General features: G+C 41.8%; 1 protein-coding gene and 1 pseudogene across 2 annotated transcripts; both read left to right on the top strand.

The window, feature by feature from the left end:
• Window positions 1–1,213: 1,213 nt before the first annotated feature.
• On the top strand, window positions 1,214–2,131 carry LOC139193297 (uncharacterized). The gene is made up of 2 exons (XM_070816282.1): window positions 1,214–1,360; window positions 1,481–2,131. Exons 1-2 carry the CDS (start codon window positions 1,214–1,216, stop codon window positions 2,129–2,131), a joined length of 798 nt encoding a protein of 265 aa, XP_070672383.1.
• An 18,789-nt stretch (window positions 2,132–20,920) lies between these two features.
• LOC139193747 (receptor-like protein kinase FERONIA) lies at window positions 20,921–23,690 on the top strand (annotated as a pseudogene). The gene has a single exon (XR_011578208.1). The product of XR_011578208.1 is annotated as a receptor-like protein kinase FERONIA (transcript).
• The last annotated feature ends 78 nt before the right edge of the window (window positions 23,691–23,768 follow it).

The raw sequence follows: 23,768 nt of genomic DNA, 5'->3' as shown, positions 1-23,768 counted from the left end.
ACAAAGCATCAACCGGCGTCAACCTCTCGGGGAGCTGTGTGCTCGTCGGCTAGGAAACATCCCCAGCGGAAATTCTAGCCACGAACATAGTTTTGGCACGCCCGGTGGGATTACATTTTTTTAATCACGCATGTCCAAAAAGAAAAGCCATAAACCTTGCAGAAAGAATACAAAGGACGATTCCTCTCAACCTTTGCTACAAATGGCAGATCAATCAGGAAATCCTTCTTCCCCATCAGGACAGGTGGTCCTGGAAAGCCCAACTTCATCCGGAAAGTCTGAAGTTAAAGGAACTAATGAAGAATTACAGGCTACTATGATACAAGTATTAAAGAGCATGGAAAAAAACTCTTTGGAAACTAAGGTGGAAGTAAGTAGACTGTGTACCTTAACAGGGAATCTACAGAGAAGATTGGATCTGGAGTTTTCCACTCCAAAAGGTGCTCAGGGAAGTGGGATGAATCAGGTTACCATCAGAAGTGAACCAGTCATTCCCTTATTTCCCTTATTAGAAGAAGAAAAGGATAGGGGAAAGAAAAAGGTAGTTCTTGAAGGAAGTCAACCTGTGATAGAACCAGTTCTGGAGAAAGAGTTTCCTAGCTTCCCATTATTATCATTTAATAATAGGAGGCAGAGCGAGCAAGAAAGAACGAAGTATGAGATGCCTATAACAACAGGAGAGTCCAGCGGAAAAGAAAGCTCCACAACTTCAGATAAACCTCTTCCTTATAGGCCACCCATGTTGGCCAATAAGGGAGGAGGAGCCAACTGGAGGAAGCCCAAGTCAAAGAAAGAAGCAGGCGCGAGCAATGACGGAAGCCTGAAGAACGAGTCTGCATTTCTCTTCCAAAATAATAATACAGCTACTTAACAACTGAGGGAGGAGTTGGCTGAATTAAGAAGGACGGTGGCTCAAAATGCTCAACCACTGGCTCGCCCAGTGTTCAGGGTTACTTATCAAAAGCTTTATGCCGAGTACGTTGATGAGCAAAATCCATTTCCCCTCAACTTCAAGATGCCTGCATTTCTAAAGTTCACAGGTGAATATAGCAGCGTGTCCTCCAGAGACCACATTTTCAAAATCTCCAATCATTGTGTGGCATATGAGGACAACCCAAACTACAAGTTGAGGTTGTTTGGGAATTCATTGGCAGGGTTAGCATCTCAGTGGTACTCTCTATTACCCCCTAACTCTATTGCCAACTAGGGGTAGATGGAGATGGCCTTCCATGAACAATTTTACAGAATAGAGCCAGAATTGACTATCAATGATCTTGTTGAAGTCAAAGAATACGATCATGAGTCCACAGAGGATTTCATGATGAGGTTCAGAAAAACAAGGATGAGATGCCAATTCCCTGTTAACCAAGCTCAGCTCATATCAATTGCTCAAAGGGCTCTGAGATTACCTTTGAGGAAAAAAATTTATGATACACAATTCAACGAGCTGCAGGAATTGGTAATTGCTGCTACAAAGTAGGAAAGGCTGTTGCTAGAAGAGCAACAAGTGAAGCATACTTCCAAAGCTCCTTCTTTCTACAAAAACAAAGCTGCGATTCATCGTGTGGAAGTAGGAGAAACCGGGCCAAAGCATGAAGATGGCCATGATAGAGAGGAAGTTGATGTGTGTGCTGCTGAGATGACCACGCCTTTCAAACCACTGATGGTGAAAGGGTTAGTTCAACCCATCAAAGACCAGAAAATTGTGATGAACGATGGAGGCTTCGTTCCTATGAAACCTCCCAAGTACCAGAGTTATTCATTCGATCTGGCCAAGGCACCTGAGATCTATGAAGAACTGGTGCGGGCAAGAGTAATTTTGCCCGACAGTACTAAAAAGATGCCCAAGCTAGAAGAGCTGAGGGGAAAGAAGTATTGTAAGTTACACTATACCTTCAACCATTCTATAGCCAATTGTGTCCAGTTCAGAGATTGGATACAAGACTTTATAGTGAAGGGAAAGCTATTGCTTGACAAGCCCCAAGCTAGTATGATGGTTGATACAAACCCTTTCCCGGAGGCTCCTATCAATATGATCAACCTGATTTGGGTAGAGAAGCCAGGGTCATCAGTTGTTACAGTAGAGGAGGGGGATATATCCCAGGTTATCCCAACACCCCCGCTTAAATAAAAATACCATAAAGGGGACCAAGAGATCATGATCAGGTCCCAAAATTGGTATTAGTAAGGGAAGCAGAAGAAAGAAGAAAATAAACAAGGGGGCAAAGAGTTGCCCGAAATAAGTCCAGACAAGAACCAGAAGTAAAGTAAGCAGAGGCAAAATACATGTTCATTCTACCAAAAGGAGGGTTACAAATGATTCTAGTATAACAGATTTAGATCTTCACTCATCGCAATTATTCGAGAGTGATAAGTTTGCATAATCGCAAAAATCCTACCAGGTTCGGTCAGAACAGTGTGACTATTAACAAGTTGGGACCTAGTGTATTCTAGTTCTGAGTTTGACTTCTTTACTTCTTCAAATTGATGTTCAAGGGTGCCAAGGAGAGTTATTTGCTCAACTTTAAGAGCAACAAGTTATTCTTCCAGCTTCTGGATTTCAGAAGTGACCACTCCGATTCTTTCATTTGTCAGCAAGCCCGCATCCATCAACTGTTCAACCCGTGTAGAAGTACTTAATTCTTTCTCATGGAAACATCTTACACGATTAGCTTGTCTCTCAGCTCTCTGATGTTGATCCCGGAGAGCCCTCAGGTTCTCAAAGAAAGAAAGAAAAGAATCATGTTGAGCTTTGGATAGCTGTCTGGCTTTGAAAAGCTCTATTGTAACCTTCTCTATATCATGGAGAGCCTTAAGGCTGAACGAAGCTGAGAAATCCTTCTTCACCCATTCTTGGAAAGCTCGACATAGCTCTTGAAAGCCGGAAGGCTCAGAAGAACGCTTTGAAGATTTCAGCCTTGTTTCAAGTTGCCCGAATGCTTAAAAAAATGCGGGCAAATTAGCAGTTTTTGGAAATGAAGAAGAAGGAGGAGGATTTCGTACTCTAGTTTCCTCCAATGGGGTAGTACCCACTGATGGGGCAATTTCTGTCTTCCCGGTCTTCTCAATTCCAGGACGGGGGAGCTCTGTCTTACGAACCAAGCGAGGAGGAGAAACTTCTTTAGAACTTGCTGCAAAAACCAAAGAAGACCAGATTAAGACAAGAATACAGTTTGAAGTAAAGGGAAGCTTTGGGAAGAAGAAATATACCTGACTGAGCCCTGGGGCTTTACTAGGAAGAGTACCAACTCCTAGTTGAGGGGAAGACTCCTTATCACCGATAGGGGAAGAAAAGGTTGCGCCTGAACCTTCGCCAATCCCCTAGAAGTATCCAGGGAAATCAGCAATTGTTAGTAAGCAGATTATAAGAGGAAAACAGGGAGAAAATACTCCCATACCTGAGTTTGACCCTGAGGAGAAGGAGGAGGAGGTTCATAGATGGTAACTGTCGGGCAAGCCAACACCTGCAAAACCGCTGCCCTAAAGGTCATAGGAATTTCAGGAGCTATGGGTTCATTACATGTTACCACTGACGAACGGGGTGGCTCATATATTGGAGAAAGCTGCAGAAAATATGAATATAAGTTAATATGAAAGCAATGTACAGGAACTCAATGCAAGAACAGTTGCTCACCAAGTTACTGCCTTCATCCACAAAGTGCAACATAACTCCTGTGGATGGATCAAACTGAGAAGATGGAGTTGCCTCTAGGGCAGAAGGAGAAATCAGAGACTTCAAAGGAGAACCTTGACTAGGCAAGGAGGCAGATACCCCGACCTGGATGAAGATAGAAAAAGAGAAAGGTTCAGGCATTAGTTCTAGAAACTATAGAGTTACCCAATGTTCGAGAAGGAAGAAGATGCACCTCTAAAGGATTAACTCGGGGAGGAGAGAGACTTGTTTCTCGGGCAAGTGGCGAAGAGGCATCGGGCGGAAGGAGCTTTTCCTCTCTTGCGGCCTGACTCAAGTAATCATGCTTAGAGTTTTGTGAAAGTAGGAAAGATTATGCAGACAAAAACATAAACCATACCTCAAGTTCTTTGAGGGTGATATTTCGTAATTCTTCAGCCTTTTTGTGCATTTCAGCTCCTAATGGTTCCTCCTTAGAAGCAATGGTCGGTTTCTTAGATGCTTGAGGTCCTGTTTTCAAGGAAAACAAGGGCAATTAGATAACGAAGAAGGATGGCAATCTGGTGAAGAAGAACAGGAACTCATTTAAAGATTTTTGCTTCTTTCTGCCTGCCTCAGAGGCTGGAGCAGATGAGGCTGAAGACTTGGGAGTTGGGACAGTTCTTGCTCCCTTACTCTTTCTAGTAAGAATTGGTTGTTTAGTCTTGGGTAGAGATGCAGGATCAGAATCTGAGGTCTTGATCACAACTACCTTCTTTCGTTTAGGTGCTTTGACAATCGCCTCAGGTACTTTTTCAGCTTCTGAATCTCCAAAAGATTCCGAAACATCTTCTCCTTCTCCAGCTTCTCGTCTTTCAGCCTCTGCTGCAGCTCCATGAAGAACTATTGCATCAGCTGAGTCATCCTCGGACTCAATGAGTCAATGAGTGCCGATTCAACATCCACTTGGGCTGCAGGATCAAGCAAAGTAAGATTTAAAGGACTTCAGAAGGGAGACATAGTCAAGTTAAGAAGAAGAGATACCTATCAAAAGTAACCGATTCTTTTCTTGGATCATCTCCTTCCAATTTTCAAGTTTGCCCAAACTGGGGTATGATTTGAGAGAAAGTTGACTGAAGAGGCGATCATGAGTCTCTCTCAAGTCTCCTCCATATTTCTTGGTCCATTTATCTTCCCACCAAGAAGAGAAGAGTGAAGTGCATTCAAAATTAAGAATGATGGACTTTCGGGCAGCCTGACTCATGACTTCAAGACTACGTCGGGCAGCTCGAAAGGTCACCTCGGAAGGAGATGGTAATCGAAAGGAAGTGCCACAATGGACAGAGTCAAAGAACGGGATGGGAATGGCTTGCCTAAAACCTAACTGCCTGTTGCAAAAGTTAGGGTGATACACCTCCAACCCTCGATCATATCGATTGCCCCGAACTCCCCAGGCCATGTCTCTCGATTGAATACAACTAATAAATTTCTCCCTGCAAAAGGAGGTGGCATCTTCCCCAGGAGCATCTTGAAAGGCTTGGTCAGAAAACCAAGGATATCTTCTCAAGACCGACGCGCCCCATTCCAAGTCTGATCGAGTCTTACAAACTTTGAAGAAGTAAAAGCAGGCGAAGGTGGAGTGATCTGTAGGAGCAGCTTCAGCTAGGATTCGGGCAGAGGTCACACCCTCTGGGAATTCTAAGTTGGCAGCCCGAAACTCTGGAAAGTACCATTGAAGCCATGTTTGTATCATCCATATGGGCCCATTCAGGTTAGTCTCAAATGGTTCGCCTTGAGTCATTTCAAAAAGAAGATGGTAAAGATGAGAAAGAAGGAATGGACCCGTAGCTACATCATCAAAGTTATGAAGAGCCTCCACTAGGGGGATCCATTCAACCTTCACTCCTTTAGACTTATTGGGGAAGACATGTTTGTTGAGCCAGTATAAGAGGAAATACATGTGCTCTTGATCTTTATCAACATGAGAAGAACCTGCTCCAAAATTTTCCTTTACGAAAGGGATGAATCCCTTGAAGGAGATCCCATAACTCTTGAAGGTTGCAGAATTATATTCCAAGGAAAGGAAAGAGGCGGATGAACCTGAGCTTTCAGCAATAGAAGGGGGAGCCCAATCTTGAGTAATGTCCACTATCCTGCCTGATGGCCTTAGCCCGAACACCTGGGCCATGTCAAGAACAGTTGGAGACATGGGACCCATACGGAAGTCAAAAGTGTTTGTGCCCGAATTCCAGAAAAGAAGAGAAGAAGCAAGCAGTTCGGGCTTGGGAATAATGGAAGTTTTTTAGAGCATGATCAATTCATAAATACCATTATTCATCCATTTCTTCTTAAAAGTTGGCTCTAGTTCATCGATCCACTGAGCCCAAGCCGGACGATATGACGACCACTTGGATGAAGAAATGCCCGACTTAGCCAAAAAGGGATTTGGGGAAAACCAGTTATCCCTGGGCATATTGGTCTCTATCACTGAAGGGACCCGGGAAATCCATGTGGGACCCAACGATTGTGCCCCATGCACTTCAAAGAAAAGCTCAGAATACAAACCTGCCCGAGGGCGATGCAGCCCGTTGAGTAGACGGCGCAAAGTGGCGATGCCTTCGCCAGATTCATAGGATAGTTGGATTTGGCTGGATCCTGAAGCCATTTGATGAAGTTTGGAAAGGGAATGGCAAAGAAGACGACAAAGGTAAAAGATATCGGGCAAAGAGCAATAGAGAATCTGAAAGATTTAGAAAAGTAAAACGTCTGGGAAGTTACGAAATTTTCAATTGCAGAGGGATTTCATGCTAAGAACGCAGAGGATTCGTGGGTTAGTGAAATGATCGCAGGAAAATGATGATTATCTTTAGAAAGTGTGCAAATCCGGAGAAAGAGATGTGGGTTTTAATGGGGAGCTTTTCAATCAATATTGGCGCCTGGAGTTCCAGCCTGAATATCAATTGAAGGGGGCACTGTTTGGATTAAAACTTGAACTTTGGGCTCAAGAAAGAGCTGGCCCAAAGGGAGGCCTAGAATGAGAGATGGCCGAAGCCCAGCCGAAGCCCAGAAAGCAGAAAAGGCCCTTTCCGACTTGGTGCAGCTCATTTGAACCACTTGCTTACCTACTTAGAGACCAAGTGGTGTAGACCAGCCAGCTAATCAGCCCAAAAACACTTTACAGTGGCAGTACAAGTAAATAATTACTGAGTCATTGCCCTTCAAGCTGCATTCGGGCAAGGTTACTGCTACAGGAGGCCAAGCCGAAGTGTCTATAAAAGAAGAAAGAGAGATCAGAGATAAGGACACTCAATCAAACAAACAAATACAAGCCCAAACTCTGCTCAAAGCCAGATTTTCCTTCAAACGAAGCTGTAGTCAGCCCAAGCCTTCATCCCTCTCAGGATAAACCCTCACAAAAAACCTTTGTAATAGCTCTGCTACCTTGTCAAAAACCTGCTGTAGTATCGATTTCTTTCTGTAAACTCATCTCCCTACCCCTCTTTCTCAGCTATCAAACCTCTTTGATAAAATCACAAAGATAGGAAGTTGCAAGACGATCGGCCTTGCCCGACAAGGTGAAACCTTGCCCGACCCTCTTTGTTTTTATCTTTTCATTCATTAATCTAGCAGTATGTTGTATACTTCCAGTTGTATCCAAGTTATTTCTAGTAAGTTGATGATTAAAAAGACTTCTCAGCTCTTGAATCCGATTTGAATATGTCTTCACTATTTTAATCAGATCTAAGTTCTAAGCCCTTGGGCATGTAAGATTGATCATTCAAAAGTCCTTGGTCTCAAGGCATAAAAAAGAACCTTATGTGGACTTAACTCATCCACGACAGTCTTTGATAAACAAGAAGTCCGAAGTTACTTAGGGTGCAAGTAATCGACCTATCTTTTAGTTTTATTTTTATTATATTATGATTATCGTAGAACGTTTGAGTATAGAAGGAATTCTGATGGGAAGCCTCAAGGCCTATACCTAAGGCCCTATAAAGGCACATATTTGGATTCATTCTGCTCTTCGGGCTCAGGTAATCAGAAGTATAATGGTTATAAGACTCTTGCAATCAGTGGAACAAACATTATATGTTCGAGTACTGGGTTAGTTATTGACTGGAAGCCTCAAGGCCTACACCTAAGGCCCCACAAAGGCACCTGTCATAACTAACACGGTCTCTCGGGCATATATACAACTAAAACTCAACATTCGTTTTACATCTGCCATGCTGAAGATGGCAGTGGCACGCTTGAGCACTTAAAAGTTAATCTTGATTGTGAGCCTCAGGGCCTACACCTAAGGCCCCACAAAGGCACCTTTCAAAGTTAACTCTGTCTTTCTCTTTTAGCCTTGCCCGACAAGCCTTGCCCGATAAGCCCGCCAGTGAAGCAGAAGCCCGACAGAAAGCATCAACCGGCGCCAACCTCTCGAGGAGCCGTGTGCTCGTCGGCTAGGAAACATCCCAAGCGGAAATTCTAGCCACGAACAAATCCAAAATATAAACACTGAGTTAATTTGCAGTTGATGGAAGTTAGAACAAGGTGCCGTCATCATCGACGACTAAAAATGGCAACGAATCCACTGTTTTGCCGGAGATGAGAGAGAGACGGCGGCGAGGAGAGAGATGAGCAGCGGGAGTGAAGAGGTCGAACAATTTTAGAGTTTTTAGTTTTTTTATTTTAATATACGGATAACCGCAATTACCCATACCCGTAGATATTTTACCCATTCATACTCTTGGGTGGAACTCTCAGTCTTGTAATCAAACTTTCGGTTCTTGCGAAAAAAACTCATTTTCACAGAAAGTAAACTTGGTCTTTCCCTTCATCTTTCATCCAAAATCTAGCATATATTCTTTCGGTGGGCTCCTCCTACAAACTCTGATCCGCACGACACGAGAGAGGTTTGGTTTCATCGGATAAGAAACCAAACTGTTAAACGGTTATGCAGATAAAAAATGGTAAATGGGACAAAAACGAGTAAACGGTACGCGGTTATAGTTAAATGAAGAAAGAAAGAAAAAAGGAAGTCGACTTCCAAACTAAAATAAAATGTGTATAAATATAGAAAATTATTATTAGCACTTCAAAAATCTCATTTGGCATTCCAAACTTTTTATAATTAGAAAGAAAAATACACTTGTGCGAAGTGTAGAATGAGATTTTTGAAGTGATAATAACAGTTCCCTAAATATGTCTTAACAAATATTGTACGTGCCATTGACTTGGACTTTCGCGATAAGATTTTTGAAGTGCTAATAACAGTTCCCTAAATATGTCTTAACAAATATTGTACGTGACATTGACTTAGACTTTCGCGAATAGGCTTATAATTTCTAGTATCTAATAAATATCCAGATTGAAAATATTCATCGATCTACAAAATTTTCTCATGAAGGTACCCATTTTTTGCCACAGATACCAATATAGAGGCTAAAAGACAATACGATATTCAATACCAGACTGAGATGAGAAAAACTTGATGTATAAAAAGTTAAGAGCCAAAAGACTTCAAAATATTAAACTGAGAATTACCAATAAATTAACATTGAGTTGTTGTAATGTTTCACTTTTGACTTTGTGTAATGCTTTGCGAAAGCCACATTGGTTTTGCGAAAGCTAATTTTTTACCCATTTACCCCTTGTTTTACCTGCACATGTTTTTTTAACAACTTGAAACGTAAAATAAAAAAAAATTCATAATTTTTTTTTATGACAACTAAACATCATTATAGGTATATTTAACATGCATTTCCGTATTTTAATCTTTAAGTTCTTAAAAAAAATTCCTTATTATTGTATTATGATGATAAATGTTACGATTGTTGCATGCTCATGTCATGCAAGTCGTTCTCGTTATGAAACTTATGTGGTAGGCAATTGATTACTATCATCATAAAAAAAAAGGAAGAGAAAATAAAACAAATGCTAAGCATCAAAATAGGAACTCAGTGTGTCCATGAAATAAATTAAGAAGCAGTCTAGGACTCTGGCCTGGAGATTAGTCAGCAGCCAAAAACAATTGCTTCCCTTCCTCAATTATTTACCACATGTCAGACCAATCCAAACCTCCATTCTAATTAATCCGAAATATAAACACTAAATTAATTTGTGGTTGATGGAAGTTGGAATGAGGTGCCGTCATCATCGACGACTAAAAATGGGCAACGAATCCACTGTTTTGCCGGAGATGAGAGAGACGGCGGCGAGGAGAGAGATGAGCAGCGGGAGTGAAGAGGTCGAACAATTTTAGGGTTTTTAGTTTTTTTTTTTTTTTACATTTTACATATATTAATATAAATGTTTAAATGAGTATCCGTGATCCCCGCGAATAATAACCATAACCATTTATTTGTTGTGGTCTATTTTTATCTGACAGAAAGACTAGGGCCGGCGGCAGAGAGAGAGAGAAGAGAGATGTGTGTTTGTAGAATTGTAGGGGAATGTATGTGTTGTTATCCCTCCTACATTGTGCCTTTATTTATAGTAGTAAAGGTAGATAAGATATTTCTTCTCCTCCAAGTAATACAAGTTGTAATAGGAAAGGATAACTAGAATCAATTCTTATCTAGGATTTACACAATCATACTTAAACTAGGAATGTTTACAACACTCCCCCTTGAGTGGGCAATTCTCAAGGTAGATTCAGCATCATGCAGAAGTTGAGGAAGTCGACTCGTCAGCATTGATTCCAAGGAACAACGCTTATTCTCAATAAGGTAGGAACTTGCATAAGTAGTAAGTCTCACTAAAAAACCCTAAGGCTATGGCAAAAACCCGAGTAGGGACAAAATCCATAGTTTAAGGAAAAATGCGTGAGAAATGCAAAGTCAAAAGAAACGTCTACAGGACGTCATAAGGGATATGACCAGCCCAAGATGGGTGCCTCGTTAAAACCTAGTTAGGTAGCAAAAACCCAGTGGGAAAAATGCTCCTAATCGTAGGGAAAAAGAGTACATTAAGATCAAGCAAGTATCCAGAAGATACTCCCCCTAAGTTTGACATAATTCCAAAGAGAAATAGCAAAGTTACAACTCAGAAAGTTTACGCATACCAATTCCATGAACAAGCTTCTGAAACGTCGCCTTCGGTAGTGATTTGGTGAAGAGGTCGGCCAGATTGTCTTGTGATCGGATTTGCGTGACTTCAATCTTCTGATGCTCTTGTTGTTGATGTGTAAAGAATAACTTCGGCGCAATATGCTTGGTGTTGTCTCCTTTGATGTAACCCTTCTTGAGCTGTTCGATGCAAGCTGCGTTGTCTTCAAAAATCGTTGTCGGGGCATTGATGGCGGGATAAAGATCACAGGAGCTTCGAATATGGCCCATTACTGCTCTCAACCAAAAGCATTCCCGAGTTGCTTCATGTAAGGCGAGAATTTTAGCATGGTTAGACGAAGTGGCAACTAAGGTCTGTTTAGTTGACCTCCAAGATATTGCGGTGCCTTCAACGGTAAAGACATAACCCGTTTGAGAACGCGCCTTGTGCGGATCAGATAAGTATCCAGCGTCGGCATAACCAACAAGGTGAGAATCAACCCGATGAGCATAGGGTGCGGCATCACTCGAGGATTCGTAGGGATAGAATAAGCCCAAATCCGTAGTACCCTTAAGGTAACGGAAGATGTCTTTCACGCCAGTCCAATGTCTGCGTGTTGGCGCATTGTTGTATCTTGCCAAAAGATTAACAGCGAAGGAGATGTCGGGTCTAGTGCATTGAGCTAAGTACAATAAAGCGCCTATCGCACTTAGATAAGGAACTTCAGGCTCCAAAATCTCTTCATCATCCTCCTTCGGACGGAAGGGATCTCGCTTTGCATCTAGCGTACGAACGACCATAGGAGTACTCGAAGACTTCGCTTTATCCTCATTAAAACGGCGCAACACCTTCTGGGTGTAGTTCGATTGATGTACTAAGATTCCATCCGAACAATGCTCTATCTCGAGACCGAGACAGTATCGAGTCTTACCTAGATCTTTCATCTCAAATTCCGACTTCAGGTGCGAAGCAGTTCTCGCGAGCTCTTCAGGAGTTCCGATGAGATTCATGTCATCGACATATACTGTAACAATCGCAAATCCGGAATGTGACTTCTTAATGAACACACAAGGGCATAGTTCGTTATTCACATATCCCTGACTAGTCAAATACTCACTCAAACGGTTATACCACATTCTTCCGGATTGTTTCAAACCGTATAGTGAACGCCTCAGCCGAATTGAGAGCGTGTTCCGGGGTTTGGAAATATTTGAACCAGTCAATGTAAGTCCTTCGGGAACTTTCATATAAATTTCCGTATCAAGATCCCCATAGAGATACGCGGTTACTACGTCCATCAGCTGCATATCCAGTTTTTCGGAAACTACCAAACTGATAATGTATCGAAAAGTAATCACATCCATAACGGGTGAGTAAGTTTCGTCATAGTCAATCCCAGGGCGTTGTGAGAAACCTTGTGCTATAAGACGAGCTTTGTAACGCACAATTTCGTTCTTCTCATTACGCTTCCGAACGAAAACCCACTTGTAGCCAACGGGCTTTACATGTGGAGGGGTAGGGACTACAGGTCCAAACACCTTACGTTTCGCAAGTGAATCAAGTTCGACTTGGATTGCTTGTTTCCAGTTTGACCAATCAGCTCTACGTCGACATTCATCAACGGAACGCGGTTCAATGCACTGTTCTAAAAATCCCCGCCTAGCGCCGCCTAGGCCCCGCCTAGGCGCTAGGCCCCAACCCACCGCCCCGATTAATGCCTAGGCCCCAGCCCACCGCCTAGACCACCTAGGCACCCGCCTAGCCCGCCTAGCCCGCCTAGGTTGCAACTCACTTAGACAGAAAATACATAACTTTCATTTTGCATTTTGTTTTTTTCCAATAAATTGTAAAAGACTTGTTGCATACTTGAATGAACAAACATTATATCCTTATTTCACATGTTTTCATTATGTTCCAATACTTCATGATATATATGCATTCTATTTTGTAGTTTATGATGAAATTATATATATTTCAAGTAGAAGCAGACACTTATTTACCTGAAATATGATAGATTTACTTAAATCCGCCTAGTCCGCCTAGGCTCCCGCCTAGGCCCCGCCTAGCCGCCTAGGCGCTAGGCCCCAGCCCGCCGCCCGACTAGCGCCTAGCGATTTTTAGAACCTTGGTTCAATGTCATCGCTCAACATGATCTCAGTAGTTACTCCAAATGCTAATGCATCGTCGACAATCATCTCATTTCTACGCCACACATCATCTAAGCTAGCATAATAGACCGAAATCTCACGATTCTCGGGATGAGGATTCGTCTCTTCAAGGACGCTTCCATAATCTAGAATTTCCTCATGAGTTGGGTAAAATGAGTAAGCGATAGTCGGATTCACGGTAGGCTCTTCAGGACCTTGTGCCGTGGTTTTCCTCTTCCGGGGGTGTGAATCCTTTGAACCAAGGGGTCTGCCATGCTTTTGTGTAGGGGCAGATGATTGGCTAGCCGCTAATGTACGTGGATCACCAGAATTGGCGTCCCGGGCTTCCAAGAGGGTAGTCCGTCGTACATTTGGTACATCTATCTTTGCAGGCGTATTCGCAGCTAGAATATGTGATCTTGTCATGCGCGCTAGATCGGTGAAAGCATCTGGCATGCTCTGAGCTATGCTCTGGAGATCTAATATGCGCTGCACTTCAGCTTCAGACTGAGCGGTGCGGGGATCTAAATGAGACAAAGTGGGAGTCGTCCACGATGATTCACGTCGTTCATTAGGAACGTTGACGTTCTTATCTCCCCCTAACGACGGGAAGACTGTCTCATAGAAGTGACAATCCGCGAAACGAGCGGTAAACAGATCGCCTGTCAAAGGGTCTAAGTAACGAATAATCGAAGGAGAATCATATCCGACATAGATTCCCATCCTTCGCTGAGGCCCCATTTTTGTACGTAAGGGCGGCGAGATCGGCACATAGACCGCACAACCAAAAACGCGCAGATGTGATATGTCGGGTTCGCATCCGGTGACCAACTGAAGGGCACTAAATGGTTGTGTCGCAACAGGCCTCAGGTGGACCAACTTTGCTGCGTGCAATATTGCATGGCCCCAAACAGCGATCGGGAACTTGGTACGTATGACCAACGATCAAGCAATCATTTGTAAACGCTTAATGAAAGCCTCTGCCAGGCCGTTCTGGGTGTGAACATGGGGTACAGGATGTTCAACTTCAACCCCAACCGACATGCAATAGTCATCAAAAAGTTTTAGATTTGAATTCTCCAGCATTATCCAATCGAATAGATTTGATCGGATAATCAGGGTGGTGAGCCCTGAGCTTGATAACCTGAGCCAACAGTTTGGAGAATGCAGCGTTCCTTGTGGACAACAAGCACACGTGTGACCAACGTGTAGAAGCGTCAACCAAAACCATAAAATATCTAAATGGTCCGCAGGGAGGTTGAATCGGTCCACAAATGTCCCCCTGAATCCGTTGTAGAAAAATAGGAGGATTCGAACGAATCTTGTCATAAGAAGGCTTAGTAATAAGCTTTCCCATAGAACATGTTTGACATGCAATTTCATGGATCGAACCTAAGCTTCGGGTTAATGGATGCCCGTGTGAAGTTTTGAGGATACGGCGCATCGCTATTCGTCGAGGATGTCCCAAACGATCATGCCAAAGTGTAATTTCATGCGCGGTCCCTGTGGTAGGGCCAGCCACATAGTGGCATTCTATGGGGCGTATGGTCGTAGTATACAGATCACTCGGGTTGCGCTTCATCTTCTCTAGAATACGCTTCTGGCCATATTCGTAGGAAGTTACGCACAGAAATTCAACTCCGTTTTCTACGTGGGTTTCAGCGTGGTAATTGTTATCTCTAATGTCCTTGAAACTTAGTAACGTTCTTCCGGAACATGGAGAATAGAGTGCCTCAGCAATGGTCAAGATTATACCATTGGACAACATTATACGTGCCTTACCGTATCCTTCGATCAGGTTGGATGGGCCTGAGAGGGTTGTCAGAGGTGCATTCTTAGGTACGAAGTTAATGAAATAGATGCGTTCACGCAAAACAGTATGCGTGGTTGCACTATCTGCCAGACAACTAACTTTCCCACTAGTCATACCTAGAATGAAAAATTAATTTGAATCGGTCACATGCATAAAAGTTTATAAAAACAAGTATCAATTCAAAATAATTTCATTTATTCAAGGATTAAAAACTTAATATCCAAAATAAATCGCCAACTAATAATCCAAAACTAGAAGGAAAATTGTTCAAAATTAACCAAAAAATAAGGTGGGGTTCGGCCACTAGGTGGAATTCGGCCCCAATTGTCTTATTTTAACTGAAAAATAAGTCTATGTCTAATATTCTAATCTTCCATAGGAGAGGTATCCTCCTGAAAGTCAGAAACCTTCATCTTTGTAGTCTCCGGTTCGTCCACTTGCAGGAAGTTTGATTCAAACTTCGTACGACGAAAATGATATGCATCCGCAACCTTCTTGGGAGCACGGCAAATACGGGACCAATGGTCCTTGGAACCACAACGATAGCACATATCGTCATTCATTGTGGCAGGTGCTTTGCCCTTATTCTTGAAGTTCGGGGCCTTGGGAGCGAGGTTTGGGCGCTTCTGGGCTTTGTTTCCTCCTTTGGATGGGCCTTGGCTCTGTTGACCTTGGTGGGATGGCTTCTGGCCGCCCTTACCACGCCTCTTTTGGCGTTTTGGGTGCTGATTAGTGCTATAATGTGCTTCAGGCACAGCAGTAGCCCCAGTAGGTCGAGCTTAATGATTCTTCATCAACAGCTGGTTCTGCTTTTCAGCAAGAAGTAAAACAGAGATCAAATCCGAGAACTTAGTGAACTTCTAAGCTCTATATTGTTGCTGCAGGACAATATTAGAAGCAGAGAAGGTCGAGTAGGTCTTCTCCAGGAGATCCTCTTCAGTCAAAGTTTCATTGTAAAACTTGAGAAGTGATCGGATTCGACAAACTTCAGAATTATATTCATTCACAGACTTAAAGTCTTGGAAGCATAAGTGCTGCCAGTCGTGTCTTGCTTCAGGCAAGAATATGTCCTTTTGGTGATCGAAACGATCAGCCAAAGCGACCCATAATGCACGTGGATCCTCCTCAGCAAGGTACTCAGTTTGCAGAGCGTCATGGATATGTCTTCGGATGAAGATCATAGCAGTGGCTTTTTCAGCTTCGCCAACAGGTGCATCCGTTGCTTCTTCAATAGCAAGACGCAAGTTCTTTGCAATGAGGTGGAGCTTCACATCTTGAACCCACTTGAGGTAGTTCCTTCCAGAAACCTCCAAAGCGGTGAAGTCGAGTTTGTTCAAATTCGACATGTTCCTATCACAAAATGGATGAACAAGATGTGGTTAGTGTAATGGAGAAAAATCAATCCATTCACATAGGAGTAGAACATACAGGTTCTAATAGACATGTATTGGTTTAATTTCGCATGAAAAACTTCGGGTTTCATGGGTGATATGTTTAAGTGAAAACTTCAGGTTTTCAAACAAGGCATGTTTAGAAGAAACTTCGGGTTTCAAAGTAATTATGAACTTCAGGTTCATATATTCCTGCAGGCAAACACAAATATATATGCAAACAAATATGCAAATAATATATGCAAAAATATTGTATAATGATAATTGAATTTATTTATTTATTTTTTTTCGCGGGCGGGCCACTTCAGGTTGGCCCAAAGAAACAAAATTTTTTTTTTTTCGGTATGGGCCGCTGCAGGCGAGCCCAGGAAATAAACAAAAAAAATTTGTTTTCTTTGCGGGCTGGGCCGCTGCAAGCGAGCCCAGCAAAAAAAGTTGTTTTTTTTTGTTACACGGGCCGAGAGACAGAGCCCGAGTAGGGCTCGGGAAAGAGGTCCAAAGAAACCCCAGCCGTGCTGGGTGTGCGATGCCGAAGAAGAAAGCCAAAAAATTTTGACTGCGTCGGGGTTGTTGGGACTTGGGGTGAGTCACGGTTGTCGTGGACAACCACGAAGATAAGAAAATCTCAACGTTTCAACAACTATAAAACCCTAAAAAAAAAATTGAAATCGAATTTTTTTTGAAAAATTCCGACGAGATTCCGGTGAATCTCGGTTCAATTACCGACATGGGACGACTTTAGGTCGTTTATAGCAAGAACCAATAGGTTCGTGGTTGTGGCTGTAGGCCACTCCATGATCGGGGGACACCATGAAGGGTGTCGGGATTTTGGGTTTTTGGGGCTTGGCTCCGTGGGTTTCTAGGAACAAGGAGAGCTGAATGCTCTCTGATTTGCGTGTGATACCCCATTTGCAGGATGGTGGTCACGGGTTCGAAAGAACTCATATCCCAATCGCAAAAAAAAAAATGTTTTTTGTTTTTGTTTTTTTTTCAATTCAATTATATTATTGTTTGGACCCAATTTTACATCATCGGCCCAAGCGATTCAGGCCGTTGAGTGGGCATGATTCTCAACCACCGGATGAGAAAGTGGAGATAATTTGATAATATTATAATTATCTTTTAATCCGAATTATCTGCATCTTCTTAAACCAGATAAACAAGACAAAATTATATCCCAACGGAGAGACAGGTGGAACAGTCCAATGTAATTTGGATTTGTTAGCAGTGTACCGTGTGTGTTAGAACAATTCGGTTTGGATGCCTATTATATAATTATATATATATATATATATGATTATATATATGTATATGCCGTAACCTGCATATGACAAGAAAAGAAAGCCTAGCTAGGCTAGGCTTTTAAATATGATGGGATTATATTTTATTATGCATGCATGGGATAAAGGCTATGTTGAAGTTATCAAGACAAGAAGCCTAGGTGGGCTAGACTTCTAGTGTGATGTGATAAGACTAGATGGGTTTTTATCCTATTTGAAAAGTCACAAACAACAATCTGAAGGATAAGCCTCTGACACGGATCAAATTTTGCTCTGCAAGTTTGAGTTACAGCTGGACTCTACAATATTATCAGGTTGTGCCAAGCAGATATCCAAGTCCTATAAATACAAGAGGTCGTGCAACATTTTAAAGGACCCTGCAAATCAATACAAAATTGCCCTGCGCAAACTCTCAACAATTTGAGATCTTTTTCCTTTTTCTTTTTCGCTGACACATCTTCCGTTGGCATCAACAGCACTGTGGAAGCAACCGGTGATATCTTAAGTCGGCATAGATAGCTCTGTCACCGTAGAGTCAGTCGGTCTCGCAGTATCTTCCGTTGGCATCAACAGCACTGCGGCGAGAACGGTTGATTACCTATCCCAGTCTCGGTCGAAAAGGGTTTCTAAATCCTTATTGGTCGAGGTCACCTCATCAGCCTTCTCGGCAAAGTGAGGTGTTACAGTTATTACATTCGGCACATTGAGAGCCGAATTTGATATTGAACTTCGTAAGATTAGCAACCTTGTCTTCAGGTTCGAGAGCCCAAGAGGCCGAGACGTGTTCCTTTCTCGGCCGCAATCGCAAGACGCAGAAGTCAGTAGCGCGACCTAACGCAACATCAACAAATTTACTCCTCGGCCGACGAGTTGGCACGCCCCGCACACAACCGAAGGACGTAGTTAGCTCAGTAATTACTCGGCCTGCGCGCCACGTAGGCTTGGTAGTTTCTAGGGTCAACAATTATATGCATGTATAATTTTAATGAATCACATATTTACTTTGATGCATATGCAAATAATAGTTTCAATGCATGTACATATGTAAGATTCAATTCATGGCAAATATCAAATTCACATAATTGTAGCAATTTTGGTTATGAAGCATACACAATTTATGTAGAATCTAAAATACGTTAAACGTAAAGTTGGGTCATGCATCATGGTGAATGTTCATGCTATCAGGGCTTGCAAAATATCGAGTTAAAAGCCGTTGTTTGGAAAGAACCTGATTGCGTGATGATATGGATGAACTGGTTTGATGCAGAAAAAATCTCCAACGTCAGATTACTAAGCGCAGCGGTAGGAGCGTGCTGATAATGTGTTGTGGTCTATTTTTATCTGACAGAAAGACTAGGGCCGGCGGCAGAGAGAGAGGAGAGAGATGTGTGTTTGTAGAATTGTAGGGGAATGTATGTGTTGTTATCCCTCCTACATTGTGCCTTTATTTATAGTAGTAAAGGTAGAGAAGATATTTCTTCTCCTCCAAGTAATACAAGTTGTAATAGGAAAGGATAACTAGAATCAATTCTTATCTAGGATTTACACAATCATACTTAAACTAGGAATGTTTACAACATTATTTAAATTTTACAGATAAATAGTTATATCTATAACCGTTTATTTGTTTAAACGGTTATTCATAATCGTAATCGTTAATTTTAAATAGACCGGTAACCGTAACTATACCTGTAGATATTTTGTTCATTCCTACTCTTGGGTGGAACTCTCAGTCTTGTAATCAAACTTTTGGTTCTTGTGGAAAAAACTCATTTTCACAGAAAGTAAACTTGGTCTTTCCCTTCTCGATCTTTCATCCAAAATCTAGCATATCTTCTTTCGGTGGGCCCCTTCTACAAACTGTGCTCCGCACGACACGAGAGAGGTTTGGTTTCATTGGATAAGCAACCAAACTGCTAAACGGTTATGCGAATAAAAAATGGTAAATAGGACAAAAACGAGTCAACGGTACGCAGTTATAGTTAAATGAGTATCTTGTTATGAGTATGGTTAACGGTTTATAGACGGTTATAGATATTGGTATAACTGTTTATGCAATTACTTAACTAGTAAACGATTATGGGGGTATGAGATTAAACGGTTATGATAAAAATTGCAGTTACTCGCCCACCATAACCGTTGTCTATCCCTAATTGTGGTTTATAAAAAAATTTAAAATTATTTAATTGTTAATTTATTAATATTTAATTAATTTTTTAATCCAATTAAGCGGTGGACTCTGCGCACGACATGTAAAACAAATTGATGAAAAATTTAATAGAAGTTTGACATTGCAGCGAATTGATAACTTGATATATAACACTTTTTTTAAAAGGACAACGAGTGGCAAGTCACAGTTATCTATTCATTCTGGGAGTTGGAAAGTGATATATAACATTTCAATGATTAAAAAAAATTAGATATGCAGCACAGTGATTTAAATTTGAGATAGTAAAATATAATGGGGTTTTTGAACATTAGTCCTTGCAAAAGATTAAAATTTTAAAAAAAAAATATGGTGCTAAATTACATATTCAATTTAATCCCTTAAAGTGTACTTTTATCAAAATTTATATTCAATTTTTGTTATTTAATGTGTATTTTTATTTAATCTCTCCACATTGAATTTTAATTTTATTAATATGCACATATTTAGTTCTTTAATTATAAATGAACATAAATGAGAAAATATTAAAAGAAATTTGTGATACAAAAATATATAAATATATAAGTGTACAGAAATGACTGTGCGGAAATATATAAAATTGACTTTTTAGTACCGAAATATTTGTACCTACATGATTGTACCGAAATATATTATAATGAACCTAAATATATGTACTGAAATGTATTATATTGAATTAATGTACCTAAATGTTAATACCAAAATGTATGTACCAAAATGTACGTACTGAAATGCATTATATTAAATTAATGTACCTAAATGTTAATACCAAAATGTATGTACCAAAATGTACGTACTGAAATGCATTATATTAAATTAATGTACCTATATGTTTGTATCAATGGATATACAGAAATATTCAAATGTATTAATGTACCTAAATGAAGAACATACAAAATTGTTATCGGAATATATATTATAAAAAAAAATAAGTTACCTAAATGTAGACATTAAAATATATTATGCTGAATGAAATAAAAATGAAATTTAAATGTAATTAATACATTAAAATAAAAATAAAAGATAAATAAAACATCAAAATATAACTAATAAATGAGATGATTAAATGTACTAGGGACTAAAATTGGATTTTAATCTTACACAAGATTATAATCTAAAACCCATCTTTTTTAAGAATTAAAATGAAGTTCTCTAAAATATAATTTATTCATAATATAATGTAGCTAGAACTTTCTAGCTCATTTACTCCACCAACATAATGTGCTATAATTCGCAGCGTATGCATAAATCTTTCTTTGTGCTTTCATCATGGGCTGGACCTATAACAACAATACGTCGGGTGCGTGGAGGAAAAATTATGGAAACGGCTCCCAGTCATTCTTCAGGGCACGGATTTTTTTTTTTTTTTTTCACACAAAGACTTTGTATAGACTTGTAGCTAAGCAAGATATTTAAATTGATCATTCACAGACATACAATGCGAATAGCAGTGCAAACGGCCTCGTCAAGAGCCTCCAAATTCCAGTGAGAAAATTAGTTAAATAGGCAGCACCTCACCCTTTCTATGTTTTTCTTACAATCATGAACAACCACATCAGCAAACACCCTATTAAAACTCTCACTCCTCTTCTCCTTCCCCTTTTTCTCCGCATGATAGCCATACACATGGCCGGGGCCTTACCGCCCTACGTTCCGTCTGAACAAATCAGCCTTCAATGTGGCTCTGCCGGTCCCAAATTCGACCTAGACTCCCGATATTGGGGTGGAGATATCCGCTCAATTTTTTTTCCATTCGAGCACCAAGCAGCTCGTAACAATTCCGTAGTCAAAGATTCACCTCTCTCTGCTTATTCCGGACAACCGCCTTACAGCTCAGCGAGGCTTTCCCGCTTTAAATTTACCTACACATTTCCACTCTCTGCCGGCCCAGTGTTCATCCGCTTGTATTTCTACCCAGCTACTTACGCCCCCAACTTCAACCGATCCCAAGCCCTCTTCTCAGTCCAAGCCGGTGGCTTTACCCTTCTCCACGACTTCAACACTTCAGCCACGGCTGATGCTTCTGGCTCGGGTACTATATACAGAGAGTTCTGCCTCCACACCGAGTCAGGACATAATTTGAATATCACGTTCACTCCAAGCAACGCAAGCCCAGATGCCTACGCGTTTATCAATGGGATTGAAATTCTCTCCATGCCCCCATATCTTTACTACACTTCACCCCAGAGCCCGGATGGGGTTGCTCATGTAGGCAGTGAAAACACTACTCACATCGACAACAACACTGCTCTGGAGATGGTGTACCGAATCAATATCGGTGGCCAAGTGTAGATCTATTCTAATCACGACACTGGTATGTACCGCAATTGGGAAGGTATGGGAGACGAGTCCAAGTACCTAGACGATTTAAGTAGGAAGTATAGTATTTTACAGCAAAACAGTAGCATTCAGCTTAACTTTTCTAAAATACCAGAGTACTCTGCTCCGAAAGAAGTTTACCAAACCGGCCGCTCAAGGGACAGGAGCGCCGGCCTCTCAATGGACACGAACGGGACCATACGCAACAGCTACAATCTCACCTGGAAATTCCCTGCGGATTCAATGTTTGCTTACTTGGTTAGGCTTCATTTTTGTGAGTTTCTAAGTTACGTTACAATGCCCGGAGACCGGGTATTTCACATCTACATCGACAATCAATCCGCTGAGAAAATGGCGGATATAATCGAGTGGAGTGGTGGAAATGGAAGACCAGTGTACAGAGACTACGTTGTGTTCATGTCGGGGAACCCTGCAATCCCGAAGAAAGTTAATCTCTTTCTTGAACTGGAAGCGGATTCCTGGGATGGGGAAATCTTGAACGGACTCGAAATGTTCAAACTCAGTGAAAATCGGAGTCTCGCCATACCAAGCCCGAACCCACCTCCTATAGCCCCAGCAAAGGGGACACCATCAAAACCTACCAGATCAAGAACTCCTTTGCTTGCCCCGGTTGTCGGTGTAGCTTGCGGAATACTTGGACTCTCTGTCCTTGGGTTCTTGGTTTTTAGGCGGCGGAGGAAAGTCAAGGGCACTGCCTCAGATGGGTCATCATCTTTACCAACACATTTGTGTCATTACTTTTCACTGGCGGAGATCAAAGCCGCCACCCAAAACTTCAGCGAGAGTTTCATTGTTGGTGTAGGCGGCTTCGGTCACGTGTACAAAGGGCATATCGACGGCGGGGCCACTCCCGTTGCTATCAAACGGCTGAAACCCGAGTCATCGCAAGGAGCCCGCGAGTTCAAGACGGAAATCGAGCTGCTTTCACAACTTAGACACCGTTATTTGGTGTCTCTTATTGGGTATTGTACTGATAAAAATGAGATGATTTTGGTGTACGATTACATGGCACGTGGGACCCTCGCTGATCACCTCTACCACACTGACAACCCACCTCTCTCCTGGGGACAACGGCTCCAAATTTGCATTGGCGCTGCGCGAGGCTTGAGCTACCTTCACAGCGATGCGCAGGGCACTATCATCCACCGTGATGTGAAGAGCACAAACATTTTATTGGATGAGAAATGGATGGCCAAGGTTTCGGATTTCGGATTGTCGAAAGTGGGCACGGCCACCATGTCCAAGACCCACATCAGCACGACCGTGAAAGGTAGCTTCGGGTATCTAGACCCAGAATATTACCGACGTCAACAACTGACGGTGAAGTCCGATGTGTACTCATTCGGTGTAGTGTTGTGTGAAGTGTTGTGCGCAAGACCAGCTGTGGTGCATGCAACGGAGACGAGGCAAATGAACTTGGCTGAGTGGACCAAGAGCTGTCATCGCGACGGGGAACTTGATCAAATCATCGATCCGAACATGAAGGGTAAGATTGAAACCGAGTGTTTGAACAAGTATGTGGAAATTGCTATGAGTTGCATCAATGACAGTGGGATGGAAAGGCCGTCAATGAACGACGTTGTGAGGGGGCTTGAGTTTGCATTGCAACTACATCAGAACTGCGGTGAAAGGAACAACGAGGATGCCTTTGCTAGCGTTCCAGGTTGCGCTACTAATGAATCCGTTCAACACATATCTGAGACGATTTTCTCAGAGATCAACGATCCGAATGGAAGCTGATGAGCAACATTAGGAGTAATCTAGCTAGACCTAAGACTTAAGGGCTATGGGTAAGCCTGACCATGATATGAGTATGTTTTTTTCTTATCTATTGTGTTTGAACCCAATTGAATGCTGAATCACTTGCAGTGCCTGCCATTGCTTTATATTGCAGAACTATTTCTACAAACAAACTGCACTTACGCCTACACAATTGCGGGAGAAACTTAAAAGTGCTTCTAGAT

Source organism: Malus domestica, chromosome 17 (genome assembly GCF_042453785.1).
Source record: "Malus domestica chromosome 17, GDT2T_hap1".
Lineage (NCBI taxonomy): Eukaryota > Viridiplantae > Streptophyta > Magnoliopsida > Rosales > Rosaceae > Malus > Malus domestica.
The sequence above is the reverse complement of the archived record's forward strand: the minus strand, read 5'-3'. Positions and strand labels throughout refer to the sequence as shown.

Bases quoted from the DNA above. Each gene is read 5' to 3' on its own strand.
- LOC139193297 (XM_070816282.1), top strand. From the start codon at position 1,214: ATGGAGATGGCCTTCCATGAACAATTTTACAGAATAGAGCCAGAATTG. The intron at 1,361-1,480 runs GTTAACCAAGCT...GCTACAAAGTAG, and splicing joins GGATGAGATGCCAATTCCCT to GAAAGGCTGTTGCTAGAAGA.